We start from the raw sequence: 18367 nt of genomic DNA on the forward strand, positions 1-18367 counted from the left end.
CGGCGTAAAGAGGGCCTGCTGGGCCCTGAGGGGCGCGGAGCAGGGGATCCACTGCAGACAAGACCGCCTGCTACCACAGGTGGAAATGGAGAGGCATCAGCAAACCTGTGCGGGAAATATGAGGCAACTGAGGGAGCTGGGGGCGAACGAGAGGGAGTTGTGTGTTAGGTCCTCCTAGCCAGGGCTCCAAACAATACGAGCCTCTGGATCACTCCAGGCTGGTGCTGGTGCTAAAGCCCTCACAGAGCACATAGAAACACATCACGGCACTGGGTCTTGCCAGTCAGAAGGCAAACAGCCTTTTATCAACTTCGCAGCCCTGCAGAGTCTGAGAAGTGATCACTGGGCACCCAACAGCTGGGCACCGAGTCCGCACAGGGGTCGCTACTCAGTGTGTGTCAGCGAGGGGGAAGGGGGGTCAGGGAGACTCTCGATCAAGATGCCCAGCACGTTCATTCCATCGCACAAGCCTCAGGCAAAATCGTATACACCCCTCAGATACCACAGACTCAACTAAATTGCCCCAAGAAGGAGCTGCTGCTTTTAAAATCTGGGATCCACAAAGGACCTCCGAGTTGGAGAGCACCAGAGGGTGCCACACAACAGGTACTGCGGGTCAGACCGGGGTGAAATCGCTGTCAAGTCAAACTTCGAGATTTTAAACAATTGAAACAGCAACAACAACCAAAAAGGCAGATAAGTTCAAGTATTTCTAGTTGTGGGACTTTCCACAAGAACCTGATTGTAAAGAATTAAGGATGTTTGACTTCATAGTTCCTTTATCTTTCAAATCTTTCCTACCTGTACATTTCAGCTTAGAGGGCACCCCTGCCATAGAAACCTGAGGATCTGGAGATTACTGTTCGTTTCAAAAAGCGCAGCTGATCATGAGTTTTTCCTGGGCTCTTGTCACTTACTGGCCCGGATCGGGGCCCAGTCAGCTTCCCTATGTGTAAACCAGAGCCCATCCCTCGGGATTGTGGGACAATCAGCCCAAAACCTGTGTGCACAAGAAAGAGCTAACGTGTGACTGTCAAGTAGCAGTAGCAGTATCCTCGACCAGAAGCAGTACAAACTCCCAAGTTCATTAAAAATGTTCCCCATCTTGCTTTTGATTTTGATTAGCATTCTCCATAACCGGTACTCAAAATGTGAATAACTTTGACTGCCAAAAAGAATACTGTACACTTTGGATTAGACTTAGCGTGAATGAAAGTGAAAATTCATTAGGTAGGCTGAACTGCAGGGCCTCTGGCAGCTAGTCAGAAGACGTGGGAATCACATACATGTGCAGGCTCAGTGTTCACCTTCTTGGAACCAAGTCTTTCTCATATTTAAACAAAAGCCCTTTGCAGTGGTTCACTGGTGGGGGAAAACCGGAGAACCTCGGCCGGCACCAAGGGCCCGCGGACCAGCAACACGGTTGAGCCCTGCGGCGCGCTGGCTTCCGCAGAGAGTGCCCCATGCGCTGGCAATTGGTCGACGTTGGCTGTGCGCTTGCTTTAGCCGCGTGTGGCTACGTTCCTGCTTGGAGCCTAGGCTAGGGTTTTACCCCGCGCTCCTGGATGAACTCCCTAGAGACTGGTGTGGGGCGTTAGTCACGAGGCCGGGGGAGAGGTCTCCACCTGGTGGAAACAAAGGCCTCCATCTCTGGCTTGGTCTCCCCTAATTCTCCTCGTCTCTCCGACGGGCCTACCTTCTCACACCTGGGCTCTGGCCACCTGGCGTAGGCTGGAGTGCGGTAGGACCCGCCGGTAACAGCCATCCTCTCCTGATATCCCCTCGAGGCTTACAGGACAGGCTATTCTAAGAAGGCTCACCATCACCACCACCAAAGACGGTGGCGCTCACCTCCCACCTAGAGGTTGAAGTTAAATTCTGAGATGTCCATCCTTCCCCCAAAGAAGTATTCTCAGCCCCTTCTCCCTTCGAGTCTCTCATACTCAGAACAAACGCTTTCATTTGCTTATTCAGCATTTTTAACAGCCTGATTTTGCTGTCTGTTTGCGCTGCCCCTGGGAAGGTGTCAAACACCTCTTTTCATTGTATTTAGTCACCCAGGTGCAGAGCAAGATTGAAAGAGACAGCGGAAGGACTTTCCCGGACTGTGCTGTCGCTCAACGGACCAAACCAATCATCATGCAGCTTGCCTTCGGGCCCTCCTCTTTGGGGGCGTGTCCCTAGTGAGTGATAGACGGAGCCGCCCGGCCCCGCTCAGCCCAGCCCACGTTGCTGCTTAGATTGAAATGCAGAACTCAAGCCTCTTTCATCGGGGCACAGACTTCCTTTTACTCCTTCCTTTTGCACTCTCGCCGCCTCCTCCCGGGGAGAAGCGGAGGCACCAGCGGCCCGGGGGAGCGATACACCGGGCCACTGAGGCCACGCGAGAAGTTTCTTTCTGGGAGTGCGGAACTGGGGCCCGGTTGGTGTACTGCTCGGAGCAATGGGTGAGTGGCGGCGGGGGACGCTGTCAGAACCGGGAAGGGAGGGAGGGAACGGGCGAGGGAGGGAGGGAGGGCGCGCGAGGGCGCGCACCACTGAGCGCTCACACTCTCCTTATTGACTTTGCTCGTGTTCCTACAACTTGTAGGAACACGCTAAGGGTCAGCGACGCACAGCAGCTCAGTCTGAACGCGGGCTACTGGGTTGCTGCTGTTGATGCCATTTTCTGATTTCAAGAGTAGGGAGCGGTGGCATCAGCAAGCCCCGCGGTCCCAGTTGCGGACCAAATTTTGTTTCACATATACGCAGACACGGGGGGGAAAAAGAAGCCAACCAGAAAAAAAGACTAGACTTTGTCTAATTGCGCAGGTCCCAAGGCGGGGCGCTGGGGATCAAGGGGGAGCGGCACAAGGACTTTAGCGCCGAGTAGGCGAGAAGCAGCCGCTTGCAGGCGTCAAGACCGATTTCCCCGCCTGCTTCGGAGACTTTTGAGCACTCGGAGAGGCCCTGCGTCTCACCACTACATTTGCCTGTAGCGGCCGCAGGCACTACCGGAATGAGGGAGGAGGGTCTGACTCGACCGCGGTGATTTGCGGCCGTCCCTCAAGGCTCAGGGACCTTACGGTTTGGTGAAAGCCCGGGTCCTTAGTCCGAGGCGGGTGTATCCGCCTTGTCCCATGACGCGCGCGGAGGCCGAGTGGCAAGCGCTTGTCCCAAACTGCGGATGCGCGTCCCCGCGCGCCATGTGTTCGTTTTGCAGAGCCAGCCTTCGGGGAGGTGAACCAGCTGGGAGGAGTATTCGTGAACGGGAGGCCGCTGCCCAACGCCATCCGGCTTCGCATAGTGGAGCTGGCCCAACTGGGCATCCGACCGTGTGACATCAGCCGCCAGCTACGGGTCTCGCACGGCTGCGTCAGCAAGATCCTGGCGCGCTACAATGAGACAGGCTCGATCTTGCCAGGAGCCATTGGGGGCAGCAAGCCTCGGGTCACCACCCCCACTGTGGTGAAGCACATCCGGACCTACAAGCAGAGGGACCCCGGCATCTTCGCCTGGGAGATACGGGACCGCCTACTGGCGGACGGCGTGTGTGACAAGTACAACGTGCCCTCGGTGAGCTCTATCAGCCGCATCCTGCGCAACAAGATCGGCAACTTGGCCCAACAGGGCCATTACGACTCATACAAGCAGCACCAGCCAGCGCCGCAGCCGGCGCTGCCCTATAACCACATCTACTCGTACCCCAGCCCCATCACGGCGGCCGCGGCTAAGGTGCCCACGCCGCCCGGCGTGCCCGCCATCCCCGGCTCAGTGGCCATGCCGCGCACCTGGCCCTCCTCCCACTCCGTCACCGACATCCTGGGCATTCGTTCCATCACCGACCAAGGTAAGGGCTCGGGGACCGGATGTGTGGATGTGCAGAGCTTCCCTCCGCATCCTCTCTGGGGTCTCTGTATCTGCGGCCTCCGGGGGGGCCCGCGTCTATCCCACTGCCTGAGGCTTCTTCCTTTGGGAACGTAAGGGGCCTTCCCAGGGGGTGTCCTGATCTCATTAACGTGAAATTCATGCCCTTCGTTTCCTTGCCACACGCAGTCTACTGCCTCATCTCAAACGACCAGACCCACAGCATCCCCCCATCCCCGACACATGGTTCGCATTTTCCACCCTCCCCCGCCTCGCGCGCCGCCGCAGCCTCAGACCAGCTCGCTCACTTGGAGAGCGCCGCCGGGGCCGGACTTGGGGCGCAGCCGGAGAGGCCTGAGCAGGCGTGGGGCTGCCGGCTGCAGACACTGTTGTGGGTAGCTTGTTTGGGGATCAGATGCGGCCGCGAGGAGTCGGGCACCCTGTGGAAACTGCAGTGTTCTTCTTGCATTCTGGCAATCAGACCAAATTTGCTCAGGCAGGAAGTTCAAATGTCACCTAATTGGTTTCATTCTTATGCTTCACTTCATTTTCCTCGGAAACGGAGGTCCTGAAGTTACTACTAGTAACTTGCGTGTTACAGCATTGCTCATTCTGGGACTAATTTTCTGCTTTATTTCTCTCTTTGTCCTCCCCCTCCTCCCCCCTCCTCCCCCCACCCCCGACACTTTTTACCTTAACAGATTTCACTACATATATATCTTAGGAAGTGGCACCAACCACCGCTGTGATGAAGAGAAAATTCACGGCGATTCCATGCTGTCCTCTTTTCTGTTCTTTCCCGTTTTTCCCGTGCCTGCCGCTTCCCTTTAGGGTCCCCCAGTCCCCGGGAATGTGAGTGGACATCTAGTCCCTGCACGTTTTCAGTGGTGCCTTTCCTTTCTCACCCTTGACCTTGCGTGTGGTGAGTGTCTTTTCTGCTTGCTAAGAACGATTCCTCGAGCCCTTGTGTTTAATCGGGCTTCCGCAGGAGACCCGAGGTTGTTTTCTTTTACTGCGTTGTTAAAACAGGACAAAACAACAAAAACAGCGTTAACGTCTTCCTCGGTAGGGAGAAAAGAAAGTAAAAAATGCCCTAGACGCAAAATTTAAATAATGCAGAGATAAAGAGCCTACCTTCTTAATTTCTCAGACAGAAGTTTAAAAAGAGCAGAGGAAAAATTAAATAGGAAAAGGGGAAATAGTTCCTTTAATTGTTTCCTGCCTTTCTCGGTTGCCACCACATTGGCACAATTATCTTTTTAAATAATTAAAGCATAGCCCTGATTTCTCATCTTCTTGTTTTCTGACTGTGACTTTACAAGATCCTTCTAAGAGCCCGGTTTTGTCTTGTTCGGAGCTGGTTGGAGCTTTAGTTGAAGAGAGTTTGCCCTTGATTTATAGGATAAACTGACCTCACTGACACTTAAAGGAAGCCCCGGTTCATGGGAAAGTGTGAGATCAGCAGAAATGGGGGCGCGCAGGGGGATCTCAATTTCTTAAGATAACTTCAGGCTTGTGCCCACCGATTGCCTTTTGTCTGGGAAGGCAAGAAGAGACTGGCAGTTCTGGGCCAAAATACAGTTTCCTGGTGCAAATTGGAACACAATCTAATTCTCTGGAGAGGGGGAGGCATAGTGAAAAAAGACTAACAGAGTTGAAAAGAAAACTCTTCTTCCCTAGGGAGCCTACAATCAGACCAAATGTCAGTTGAAAAAGTATTAGATTATGGAGAGGAGCAACTCTTCATTCTACATGTTGTTGATTCTGGATGCCAGCTTTAAACAACCTGTTTTCTGACAAATCTGTGAATATAAAATGATTAGTTCTACCAATGATCGTTTCTACAAAATGATTGCCCCTTTGAAGCACTGTATCAGATGGAAGTATTTAAAATCAAGTTGTAGTAGCTTTGTCAAACTTCAGTCCTCCACCCATGGGTCCCAAAGACCAACTGCTCATAGTTTTCAAGTATCTTCTCTTTAAAATTCTACTTGCTCACTTAAAGATGCCAGTGATTCAATATGCACACCTCTAGGTATTGTGGTAATCAGTTTACATCCATATAATTTTCTTAGCATCTCTATTAAAAACATAAAGGATAGCTGATGGCTTTACTTCTTTTCCAAAATACTTATACTTTAATTATACTAACCTTTTGTTTCATTGAAAAAGAAAACCTATAACCTTACCTCTGACACTGGTGGCATTTACAGTGGTAACTGTAGTATTTATTTTTTAAGTCATATGCACATACCTCATGTATTTAATGTGTAGAGATAGAGCATCAAGGGTAGTCTCACGCAAGGTAGGCACATACGGAAGGCAGAAACCTGTGCACCTATGTTTTGCATGTATATTGTGGGCATCCTTTAGTTATTTGTTTGCAAAGGACTGTGCAGGTTTTTTGTTCCATCTGTTGACATAAGTACTAGATCTCTACAGCACAGTGAGCACTTTTCTGGATGTTTCTGAGCGCCAGCATAGGCGCGGTTAGGCCTGGGAGACCCTCTCTCCCTTTTCGGAAGGCACCGGTCTCAGAGTTTTGTCGAACCCCAGTCGACCCTGAGTCAGGATTGGGACCCTGACTTAGGAATGGGGAGAACGGCGCATCCAGTTTCACGGGTTCTTTCCCCGATTTGGGAAAACTGGGGGAAAATTCTCAGATTCCTTCCACTCGTTTCCCCGGGGGAGCGAGGACGGGAGGAGGTAATCAAAGGCCGGATGAAAAAGAAAAACGTATCTTCCCGCGGGCGTGGGGGAGAGGGCGGGGAGAGGCCTACTTCGAGGCGAGTCACCTTGGCCGGGCCCTGGGCTCCCTGCCGGAGGGGCCGTTCCCGCACCCCTGGGAGGCGGAGGGCAGGGGGCCGGCAGAGGTCGCAGCCCTCGCGCTCGCGGGTCGCGGGTTCGCAGCCGGTCTCAGGAGGGGGCGCGCGGTTGGCCCTCCAGCCTGACGCCCTCTCTCCTCCTCCCCAGGAGTGAGCGACAGCTCGCCCTACCACAGCCCCAAGGTGGAGGAGTGGAGCAGCCTGGGCCGCAGCAACTTCCCCGCCGCCGCCCCGCACGCGGTGAACGGGCTGGAGAAGGGGGCCTTGGAGCAGGAAGCCAAGTACGCGCAGGTGAGGAGGCGAGGGCCCCGCCGGGTGGGCCGCGGGGGTTCGGGCGACGGAGGCCCCGGGCCCCTCTCGGAGCCTCTACCGAGGAGAGGCCCAGGTCGACTCCCCGTGGCGGCCACGAGCCCCAGGCCGGGGCGATGGGGGCGGGACGGAGGCCCGGACCCGCGAGGGCGTAGTGAGGCCTCGACCCCCGCGGCCCTGGAAGCGCCTCCGGGCCTGCTCGGCCCCTGGAGGCGCGGGGAGGTCGCGCCTGAAGCCCTTTCCGCGGCTCGCGTCGGGGTACACTTACCCGGGAAGGCGCTTCCGAGGGGCCGGGAGAGCGGCCGTGGGTTCCCAGCTGCGCGCGGGACGAGCGGTCCGCACGCCCGAGGGCGCGCCGCTGCGGCTCCTCCCGCGCGGACGGTCCGCGGCTCCCAGAGAACGGGCGCGCGTGGCTGGTCCAGCGACGGCGAGGAGAGGGCAAGCAGATAAACTGCGTTAAGTTACCATTTCCCGATTAAAGGTCACGTCGTAATCTCCCCAGGGAGCTTAGTGAGAAAACCTCAAATTATACGGACTGGCTGTGGACCATTTAAATTTTCTTTCCCTCTCTCCCTCCCCCAACTCTCCAAAAGAAAAATTAAAACACCCGTGTTTTTTTTTTTTCCTTTGAGAAAAACTAAGCAACCACAACAACAAAAGACCAAGAGTTTTTGAGTCTAAATTCATCACCACGGTGGAGTCAGGAGTTCAAAGCTCTCAAAAAAGCAAACAACAACAGCAAAAACAAACCTGGACCTTAAAGCAGCGTAAGGTTTCTTTGAGCAGACCTGTGTAGGTTTGCAAATGTATTCATACCAAACTCCAATTCCAAAGCCTCAAAATACCCAGTTTTCATTTTATTATTTTGAAATCTTAAAACTTTTAATGTTTTCTTATCTGTTAAAATAAACTTTTTAAGCGCAATGGAACTTGCAACGTTTATTCAGTTGGGAAAAAAAAATCCTAGTCTTTATTTTCCCTAACAAACCCCATTTCCAGTTCCTCTTCCCTCCCTTATTTTGTTAAAACAGAATCCCATATAGATTAGTAGCTCTCCCATGACAAATATCACAGAAAATAGCAGCAAGGAAGGAGGGTCCCTTTCCTGAATCTCCTTCTACTGTAAAGAATGCCAAAGAGAAATTGTAAGAAAGTTTGTCACTACCTTCCACAGAAGAGCAGGTAATTCGTAAAGAAGAGGCATTATGTACAATGGCACCATTGCCACTTACTCAAGTTATTAACCTTTTAGAGCCTCCATTTTTTTCATCTATAAAATAGGGAAATAATAGGGCCAACCTCAAGAGATGTGAAATTTCAATGAGATAATGCAACCATCGGGCACATAGTAGGCATTCATTAAATATTACCATGATAGAAATGGCGTTAGAGATTGACTCAAAAACAAGAAATTTTTTCTTTTGTCAGAATATACTTTGGTCAGCCAGCTAATAGTCAAAAAGTGTCAAGGTACTTGTTTACAAACAATAGAGCATCTATAAAGCACCTAGCATACAGAGTAGTAAGCATTTAATTGGTGCTCAGTAATGTTTATTAGGTCATCATTTCCTGGAATAACATTGTGAAGTACAGAGTTGAAAAAAAAGGTCTCTAATTCCCACATGTAGTTGATGAACCCAGTTTATATATAAAGCAGCGGCATAATCCAAAAATCTTTGTGATTACTTTTATTTTTACTCCCTTGAATTATAGACCTAGTGTATTATCTTGTTTAGAAATGGTTAGTTAATACATACACTTCAAAATGAAACTAATCAATTTAAAATAAAAATAGAACACTGTGTCAAGTAATCTATCCTGCATATTCTGAACATTAAAAATCCATTACATTTTATACAGTGAATATCAAGTCACTTAATTATCAGATTTATAAGAGTATAACTTAAATAAGTGGCCAAATAAGTATTGTTCTAAGTGCTTGAGGACAAGTTAAAATTTTTTTGCAGAAGAAAAAGACATTTGTATCAAACTTTCATTTGGAAAGTTCTTATTGGCAATATGCTAATCTTCTGCATTGCCATGTAGCAAGATAATACAAATGATGTAAAATATCAAAACTTGAAAAATTTCTGTGCATAATTAAATCAGTAGCTACTCTATTATAATTATCAAAATAGTGCTTAATGCTGAAGGTGTGCTAAGTAGACACATACACTTAGACTGTGTCATTTTGTGAGCAGTTTTGGAATTTAGATGTCGAGTTCCTTGAGGGTAAAATTATACATTAAAACTTGCTCATAAACAAACATGCAAATGTAAGGTGTGTTGTGTGTGTGTATTCCATATATATATGCATTTCTCCTACAATATTCAAAGGGTAGTTTTATTTTGTAAAGTTATTTTTCAAAATGTTATCAGCATATGTACATTTCCACAACCCTAGTGTAAACTTAGGTAAAACTTTTCTCTATTTGTATTATAAACAAAAATTGAAAGTCTTTGGCAAAAAAAAAATTCTCAAAATTTTTGCACATAATACTTTTAGTGCATTTATGGTTGTTATTAAATAGTGTAGTATTATATAATCTCAATTTCATTTTAGTGTATAAAGGAGGAAATCAAGGGTTCAGGATTATAGGATTTAGAGCATAATCCTTTGTCAGAATATACCTGTAAAATTACCAGAGGGGCTGAATTGACAACTGATCATAGGTTGTATTGATTACTATAATCTAGAGTTTCTATTTTCAGCTTAAACTGCAAAGAAAGATGCCCGATTGCTAGTAATTAGAACCTTATGCACACATCTATCTTGTTTTTAAAACATTAGTTTAGAATATTCAAACTGTACACTTTAATATTACACTGCAATTGATATTTTATAGTGCCATTCAGAAGTCCATATTGTCTATCTTTGAGGATAGAAGAAAAAGGATATTTATTTTGGCTTTTTTTCACCCACATTTAATATTGGGCTAGAACTCTTTAATCTCATCTAACTCTGAATGACAATAATGTTCTCTGGTTCCTAATCGCTGGTCCTTTTCTGTGGAAAGTGTAAAACCTCTCTTGAATGCAACTGCATGGCAAAAAAACAAAAACAAAAACAAATACATACAGAGAAACATGAGGTTGGAATATATCTACCCTTATACATGGTACTTAGTGAATTAATGCCTCATTCTAACAGTTTATAAACAGTTGTATAGTTCTTGAAATTTTCTTTGTATAATTGTGCATGCTTTGTCAGAAAAAAATGAATATCTGGTACTATAATTAAAGTAATCTGAATGGTAGATTTATAATCTTTGAGTATCTTCCTTTTGGGGTAGTATATACATCAACTCAGACAGCAAGTTTAATATAAAATTAGCTACAGATTGAGATCTCAGGAATGGAAACTAGTCTATAAATACTTGAATTTATGAAAGAGTTCAGAGTTAAATGAGATGCGAAAAGAGTTTAATTTGGAGACGTAAGTTAATCTGAAATTCTTATGAAACATGCATTTATACGTTGTATTTGAAATAAAGATAGTATTTCAGCATCCTGAATATAATTTTCTAGTGCATTATTTAACAGATTGGCTGTCCTCGAAGACACACTGTTCTTGTGAAAATATAAATGAAGTTGCCATGGATTCTTCTTCATATCAAACAAAGTTAACTTTGTGTTAAATAATTTATAATTTTGTAGAGAATGCAATTTTAGGCAAATGCCAATAGTCTTTGAAATTCATGTTATTTATTATGAAAAATATTCTTTGACCTGATTAACTTTTAACTATGTTTTAAAACAAAATTATTGATTATGTATTGCTAAAATGTGTCATATAATATACAAAAAAAAGCGATTTAAATTTTTTTCAAGGCTACATCAATTTTAATAACATTTTGGAAACATAAAGTTTAGAAAAACATTTTAAATAGCAGCTTTCCATTACCTAGAGACATTTAGATCTGCAGTTATCCATAATTAAGATCCTTTTGGATGAATGTTGAAACCATATTTACAACCGTCATTTCATTTTGTCAGATTTATTTTACTAGGTTATTGCATAACGAATTAAGAAGGGTAGAACAGCAGTCAGAAAAATGATTTCACCAAAAAAGAGAGAGAATCTTGTTTATTTTCAGATCTGAAGCTTTTTCTTGCTTATGATATCAAGGTTGAAATTCTAGGTGAAGCACATCTCTATTTGTGGCTGAACCTACTTTATTATAAGGCCAAGGTAAACTGATTTTGTCATAAGGGAAGAACCAGGTAGAACTGATGAGTGGATGAAAGACTGTGGATAGAAGACTTGGCAGTGCTATTTGCATTTTCTTCAGTAGAAAAAATGTTGAGTAGACAACTACCAGCATCTGAAGAATAGTCTATAACATCTAATTGCCAGACAGTTGTCATACCAGTTTTTCATGGTCACAAGTGTTTGGATACTAATGCATTTCCATTTTCTCTGGGGGTGGGGGTGGGGAATAAATGGAATGACCATAAATCAAATAATGAAATAGCTAGGTTACAACTTTTATTTACCTTTTCAACAGCTTTACTCATTTTGCTTACTTAAAGTGTTATGCTTGTTCTGTGATAAAGGGTGCCCAGTTTTGTTTTTTTTTCTTGTTGTTGTTTTTTAAAAGCAAGAGCAACACATCTTTTTCTTTCAAAAGGCTGCACTAACTTAAGTATACAAATGATTATGAAACGCCTATAATGTGTCCCATTTTGTGGGGATATGAGATGATTAAAGACAAGTTCCTGTCCTCAAATTGTTTACAGTCTAGCTCTCTGCCACTATAGGTTCTTGACATATTCACTTAGGAATATTTTTGAAAACTGAAAAATCTGTATTTCTAACATTTTAGAACAAATGCAATGAAAACTCATACTTTCATTCTCTCTTGTGATGACCTTAACTAGACTACATTGCATCTTATGTATTTTTTCTGGACTCTTTTGTTTAATGTCAGTGGGATAAAAATCCATCTTTTTCTAAAAACATTCAACAGAGCAAGGAACTTACTTTTTCCAGAGTATACAATTTGGTCTATTTTATTTTGTATTAGTAAATCTCGTTCTCAACATTAGGTAGAAGATAGTTTGCCTTAGGGAGGACCCTTGTACAGTTCTTTACAGGAAAGGATTCTCAGGGCTTTCATGGAAGATCCACATGAAAAAGGGGTTGATGGATTGACGTTTTATTTATGGAATCTTTAGGTAAAGTCATTTTCAAAAATGAGATTTCCATTACATGCCCATTGCTGGGGTTTCATTTGGAAAATCTGTTTACTCTTCCCTGGGGATTCCATACGTTGGTCGATTTATAAATCATATTTACAATCCAATTAAATAGAGCAATTTAGCATGTTTGCTCCCACTATATTTATGGTGTACATTTGGTAGTCTCTACTCAGCCTAACTAGCTTTTCAGATTAATTACATGCCCTTCACTGAAAACATTAAACAGATATGGGAAGTTTAAGTCATGTACTCTTTTATTGGAAAGAATAAACAAACATCAATGCTACCTGTAGTTGCTTTCCTTTGTGGTGGAAAATTTTACTCTTTCAGTGATTGCATCATAAATAACAATTACTTTACCTGGTAGAGATTTATACCTTTTACTAATGTCATGTTTCAAAATTAATAGTGAGAAAATTGATGTGTTTATTGAGTTACTAGAACGAATGAATAGTGAAGGTGGCAGGTACGCTTTAGTTAAAGCATGTTTGTTCTCTTATCTTGCTCATGCCATTTTTAAAAATTTCTAAATCTGAACTTTAAAAGTAAAAAGGGAAATTAAGACAAAACTTTTCCACCCCAAATCTAGGTCATAATTTAACCTGAGGGGAAGCTAAGAGCTATTTTTAAACTGTTTAAGTTTAAAGATTTCTTTTTTTTTTTTTTTAAGCAAACACTTAATTAGCCTCCCCTTGCCTTTTTCTACAAGAGGATGTCAAACCTCTCTGAGCTTCCCTTCCCAACTTTCCTTTCTGCAGTACAGAGGGGCCCACATCACTAAAATGACTCTAAATATATTGCAGATTTTAGAGAACTTTGAAATATTTCATACTAATAGGACTAATAGCATAAAAAACAAGTTTGCCTTAATAGAAAATGGACAAATCTGGAAAGAACTCTTAGTGTTTTTTACACCTGACAAACAAATGTAGTTATGGAGTAAGTAAGGCACCTGAAGGTAACAGGGGCCTAAATCCAACATTTTCCCTCCCCCCAAATCCTAGGAGCATTATCTAAAATGAGAGTCCAGTCTGGCCTGGCTTCTCAGGGAGAACATCTCTGGGCAAAAAGAAGTGGACCCATGTAAGGGACTGTGGACATTACATCAGAATGGCTGAAGAGCCCCAAATAAAGGGGTCACATCAGGGAGCAGTGGTTCCAAGGGAAAGGGTGTAAGGAAGGGAAAGGGACTACAACAAAGCAAGTATTTCAGAGAGAAATGTAATGTTGAATGATAGAAAAAATATAAAGAAAACAGAATGAGTAGGAAAAACTTAGCTGTGATGAAAAATAGAACTCACCAATACTTTTTTTCTGCTAACTGTATTGCTAAACAATACGCTGTTTCTGTATTACACTAAATAATCTAACCTATGTACTTGGAAACTGTTGAGCAAAGGTTTTCATTATTTTAAAAGTAATTTCAGCCTTAACATTCTTATTTTATGATTCTTGGTGCACACTGGCACAAATAGTATAAAATATTAATTAATGCTAGAATGGAAGAGGCCAAATATAGATGCAAACACCTTTCCATAACTGAATTGGAACAATCCCTTTCCAAACTAATTTCTCTTAGGTTATTGGGAAAATTCTAGATAATAATGATCAGAAATAAAATCTCTATGCAATGCTAAATTTCTTCTGCAATTTGACAGTTGTCTATCTTCATACTCATCTGTTGAGAGTCTTAAAGTGTATCTTTTTTGAGCCATTTTCTAATGAACCATTTTCAGAAAGCAGGAAAAAGAGTTTCTTTTAGAAGTTAAGAAACAGAATTAGGATCTAAGAATGAGAATCAGGTTCTAGAAGAGGAAAGAATCTTTTACCAGAAAAGATGCTCTAGTTTGAAATTAAATTGTATCTATCTTTTAATTGTCTGGGAGAGTAGCATGATTTGCTACAGAGGATCCTGCATCAGACAGGGATGATAATTTCTTTTAACACATGGCCATGGACTTGCTGATTGGCCTAGGGTAAATGGCTAAACTCCTTAATCTATATTCTTTTGTATAAAAAGAGGATAATATTTCATTTGTATTCAACAGTGATATGCAATGGCTTCTTTGTTCAAAAACAGAGCGTCATCCTTTGTAACACATTTTAATTTCAATTGAACATCACATTGTACTCATTATAAATTATCTTGTAATTATTATAAACTCAATAGGTTAAAATGAGATACAATTTGTCAGTTCCAATTATTCGATAAAATATGTTGGATATTTCTTAGTGCTTGGGACATAGGACAGATTCAGGAAACCTCAGTTTCCTTTCCTCTTCCCCATTTCTCAAAGAACAAGCACTCTGACAAAAAGAACATGAGATGTGTCTTCTTATAGAACCAACTACACAAAGTTAACTCCTCTACTTTTATTCTTATTTTGTCAGAAATCCACAAGTAGTGTTAAATCACATTCATGTATATATTCTACTCCATGCATTACTCTAAATTGAGAAAATCATTTTTGAGACCCCACTGTTGCATTCTCATAGATGTGGAAGTGAAAATAATAACCAAATGAATTAAATTAGAAAACAATTTCTGTGTTGCAGTTGAATTGGAAGAAGTATCCAACATATGTCTGCTTTTCTTACCTCTAAGGCTTAAATTGGTTTTATGAATAATATTTCTATTATTTACATTATAGTTTCATTAGGAAATATGGTGATATATGTTTATTTATTCACATCACTACCAGGAAACAGGATTTTCTTTATTTCTAAACAATGTAGAAATTTTTTAAAAAATTAAATTAATTACTTTTTGGCTGCGTTGGGCCTTCGCTGCTGCGCGGGCTTTCTCTAGTTGCGGCGAGCGGGGGCTACTCTTCCTTGTGGTGCGCGGGCTTCTCCTTGCGGTGGCTTCTTTTGTTGCAGAGCACGGGCTCTAGGCTCGCAGGCTTCAGTAGTTGTGGCACGCGGGCTCAGTAGTTGTGGCTCGTGGGATCTATAGCGCAGGCTCAGTAGTTGTGGCTTGTGGGCTCTAGAGCGCAGGCACAGTAGTTGTGGCGCACGGGCTTAGTTGCTTCGCGGCATGTGGGATCTTCCCGGACCAGGGCTCGAACCCGTGTCCCCTGCATTGGCAGGCAGATTCTTAACCACTGCGCCACCAGGGAAGCCCCAACAATGTAGAAATTCAGGGGGAAAAATGAAGTTAGTTGAAGAAGGATGCCGAGTATTCATGCCAGAATGAGGATTAGAAATCAGGGTGTTTTTGGTGTTGTTAATAGTAACGATACCAACAATAATTTATTGGTTGCCAAGGGAACACTGGCTTCTAGGCAGACTTGCCTGCCAGCGTTGCTGCATTTTGTTTGCAAACTAACATTTTACATTTAAATTCATTTCAAGAGATTTATCCATGTGGCTTCTAAAAATTCAGATCACAGGGCCCTAAAACTTAGCAAGCAGATTTTCCAATTTCAAAACCATGCATATGCGATTCTTTTATATTCTGACAGTTTCCTTTTCGATAAAATAGCTCTGGAAAATATACCTCCAATTGTCATTAAAAAACCCTTATAGACAAACTGCCTGATTTTGCATGTCCTTCGTCCAACAAGCATTTTCAACATGATGTTTTAAAATATGGCCCACGTTTTATTTATCAAAGGTCATGCTCATTTTGAGTTTCTAAAGTGACAGCCCATACTCTGCCCTTCTTTACTGGAAATGAAAGCTATACCAACCAGGCCCTTCACAAATGCCTCAACAAAAGAGTCAAACAAAACTGAAGTATGGGGAAGGTTGGCAAAGGCAGATAGAGAGCTGAATGGATTCTAAGAGTACTTAATCACAATTAATTCTTTTCTCACCCTGCATTTCCTTCCTATAATTCCAAGTAGCAAAAGCAAATACTGTGAATATTCTGGTTGTTGCCTCCTCAAAATCTTTGTGGAAAGAATATGTTTACGTAGCAAGACGGTGAATGCATTTAGAATATAAAAAGAGTCAAGTCTAAACAACAACAACAAAAAATCAGAAAGTAGGGTCAGAATATTGTTAGTTACTACTCAGAACTGACATTCTGCTTCTTTCTAAGAACTCGTGAAATGTCAACCGCTCTAATGTGATTATTTTCACCTCTTCTCTTTTCCTACTCCTCTTAGGCACCAAATGGTCTCCCAGCTGTAAGCAGTTTTGTGTCAGCATCCACAATGGCTCCTTATCCTACCCCAGCCCAAGTGTCGCCTTACATGACCTACAGCGCTGCTCCTTCTGGTTATGTTGCTGGACACGGGTGGCAACATGCCAGTGGCACCCCACTTTCCCCCCACAACTGTGACATTCCCGCGTCGCTGGCGTTCAAGGGAATGCAGGCAGCCCGAGAAGGTAGCCACTCTGTCACGGCTTCCGCACTCTGATGGGAGATTCCGTCTGCCGCAGCTTCACCCGAGTCCCCCCCCCTCTCGGCACACCCTCCCCTTCTTCCCTGGTCTCGGATCCCACCCCTCTGCCCTCCAACCCTCCTGCCTCGAAAGCTGGCTTTACGGACTCACATCCTCTGTGCTGATGACACTTAAATCTCTTACCATAACTTCTCTCTCACAGAACACCTGACATGACTGTAGGAGTTAAAAACAAAAGCAATGTTAAGGACTGAATGAGACGTTTGTGTTGGCCACACACTGTTTTAACGTAGTGAAGAAACCTGCACCCCTCAAAGGGCTTAAGGAACTTTTAAAACTAGTCTTTGGTAAAACCACACGTGTATATTTATTCTAAATCAACCTGAACTTCTGAAACGTGCAATTGTTGAGATTTTGCAAAATCAATAAAAGAAAATAGATATAGAAAAAGTTATGCTACACCCTCTAATCAAATAGGGTAACAAAATAATCCTTAATTCATCATTAGGAAACCAATCAACAATTGACTTGAGTGATCCGTTGTTTATTTTGAACAGATGGCATATTTTGTTGGAAAATATATGTATAACTTAAGCAATATCTGAATTTAGCTCCTCCTGGTGTTTTGACTTGGTTCCAAATACAATAATGTTTATACTTTCTATTAGTTTGTAAATATGGACTCTGGTGCATTTGTGTTTTCATTCCATGGGATAGGCCCCTCCCCTGCCCCCACCCCTCTCTATTTTTTTCCTTTCTTTTTGCAAAGGTGACTTTCCGGCAATGTCTTTGTCTCTGTTTGGTGGTGGGCCGCTCAGGCTCCTGGACCTGGACTTGCCCCAGATTTTGTGTGTGCAGTGAAGGCTTCGACATCTCATGAAGGACATTTTCTTTCTACAACAGAGGACTCAAAACACAGATAAAACAAGCCAGTCTCCCATTTTGTATCCCAAGCAAACAACACACATGCCAAGCATATAAAGACAAGAGGGTGGAAAATATCTGAACAAGGCTCTAAAGGAAGTCACTTAGAAACTTAAGTTTAATGTGAAATGCTTTGCAAAGACACTTAAAATGAACTTTATGTTAAGAAAACCACTGTGAAACTAAATTGTACTGTTGTTATTGTTGGCTTACCTGTGTGTTCAGCAATCTCAGCCCAAAATTACGTTGTAATTTAAAGACAATGGAAAATTCTGCTCTAATGAATGTAAAAATGGCTTGCTGTGAAGTTTACATTGTTGTACAGAAGCATGTTTCACGTGTAGGTAAACTGGTGGTGGTATTAGAAATACAAATGCTATTTAATTTTTAAAAATTCCCTTTATTCATTTCTGGAGTTACAGGGCACAGTTTAACTGATGGATCTTTCTAAACCAATTTGTTTTTCACTTTAGTGTTAATCATAGAGCTGAGGGGTATGTGTGTGTGTGTGTGTGTGTGTGTGTGTGAGCATGTGATTATGTGTTGTATTTTAAAACAGTTGATTTTCTTGGGCAAAATTCTACAGTTTTAATTGCTTCTGTTTAGAAAGTTCTTCCTGCTTGGCAATATAGGCTTGAAAATACGTTTTTAAAACATTGGTACAATTCATCTATTGGAAAGTTAAGTTAATATATTGCGGGTTTTTTGGTATTAATTCTGTGCAATAACTAACAGGGCACATCACTAGATATGGATGTTGTTAAAGATGCGTTCGTTAGGTGATTTTGATTTCTTCCTGTCTGTGCTGTGTACAGCCCACATGGCAATCCCGTTCTGTCACATCGGTTTCATGGCCTCATCTAAAACTCAGATGGCTAGATTAGCTAGGTTTTCAAATCACCAGGATAT

General features: G+C 43.2%; 1 protein-coding gene across 1 annotated transcript; it reads left to right on the forward strand.

Moving 5' to 3' along the window:
- Positions 1-3119: 3119 nt before the first annotated feature.
- PAX9 (paired box 9) lies at positions 3120-16857 on the forward strand. Its single transcript, XM_059915224.1, is given in 4 exon segments — positions 3120-3184; positions 3186-3829; positions 6820-6962; positions 16295-16857. Coding segments are annotated over 4 exon segments (1107 nt in total). The 3' UTR covers positions 16550-16857.
- Positions 16858-18367: the final 1510 nt, after the last annotated feature.

Source organism: Balaenoptera ricei, chromosome 2 (assembly GCF_028023285.1).
Source record: "Balaenoptera ricei isolate mBalRic1 chromosome 2, mBalRic1.hap2, whole genome shotgun sequence".
In the NCBI taxonomy this organism is placed as follows: Eukaryota; Metazoa; Chordata; class Mammalia; order Artiodactyla; family Balaenopteridae; genus Balaenoptera; species Balaenoptera ricei.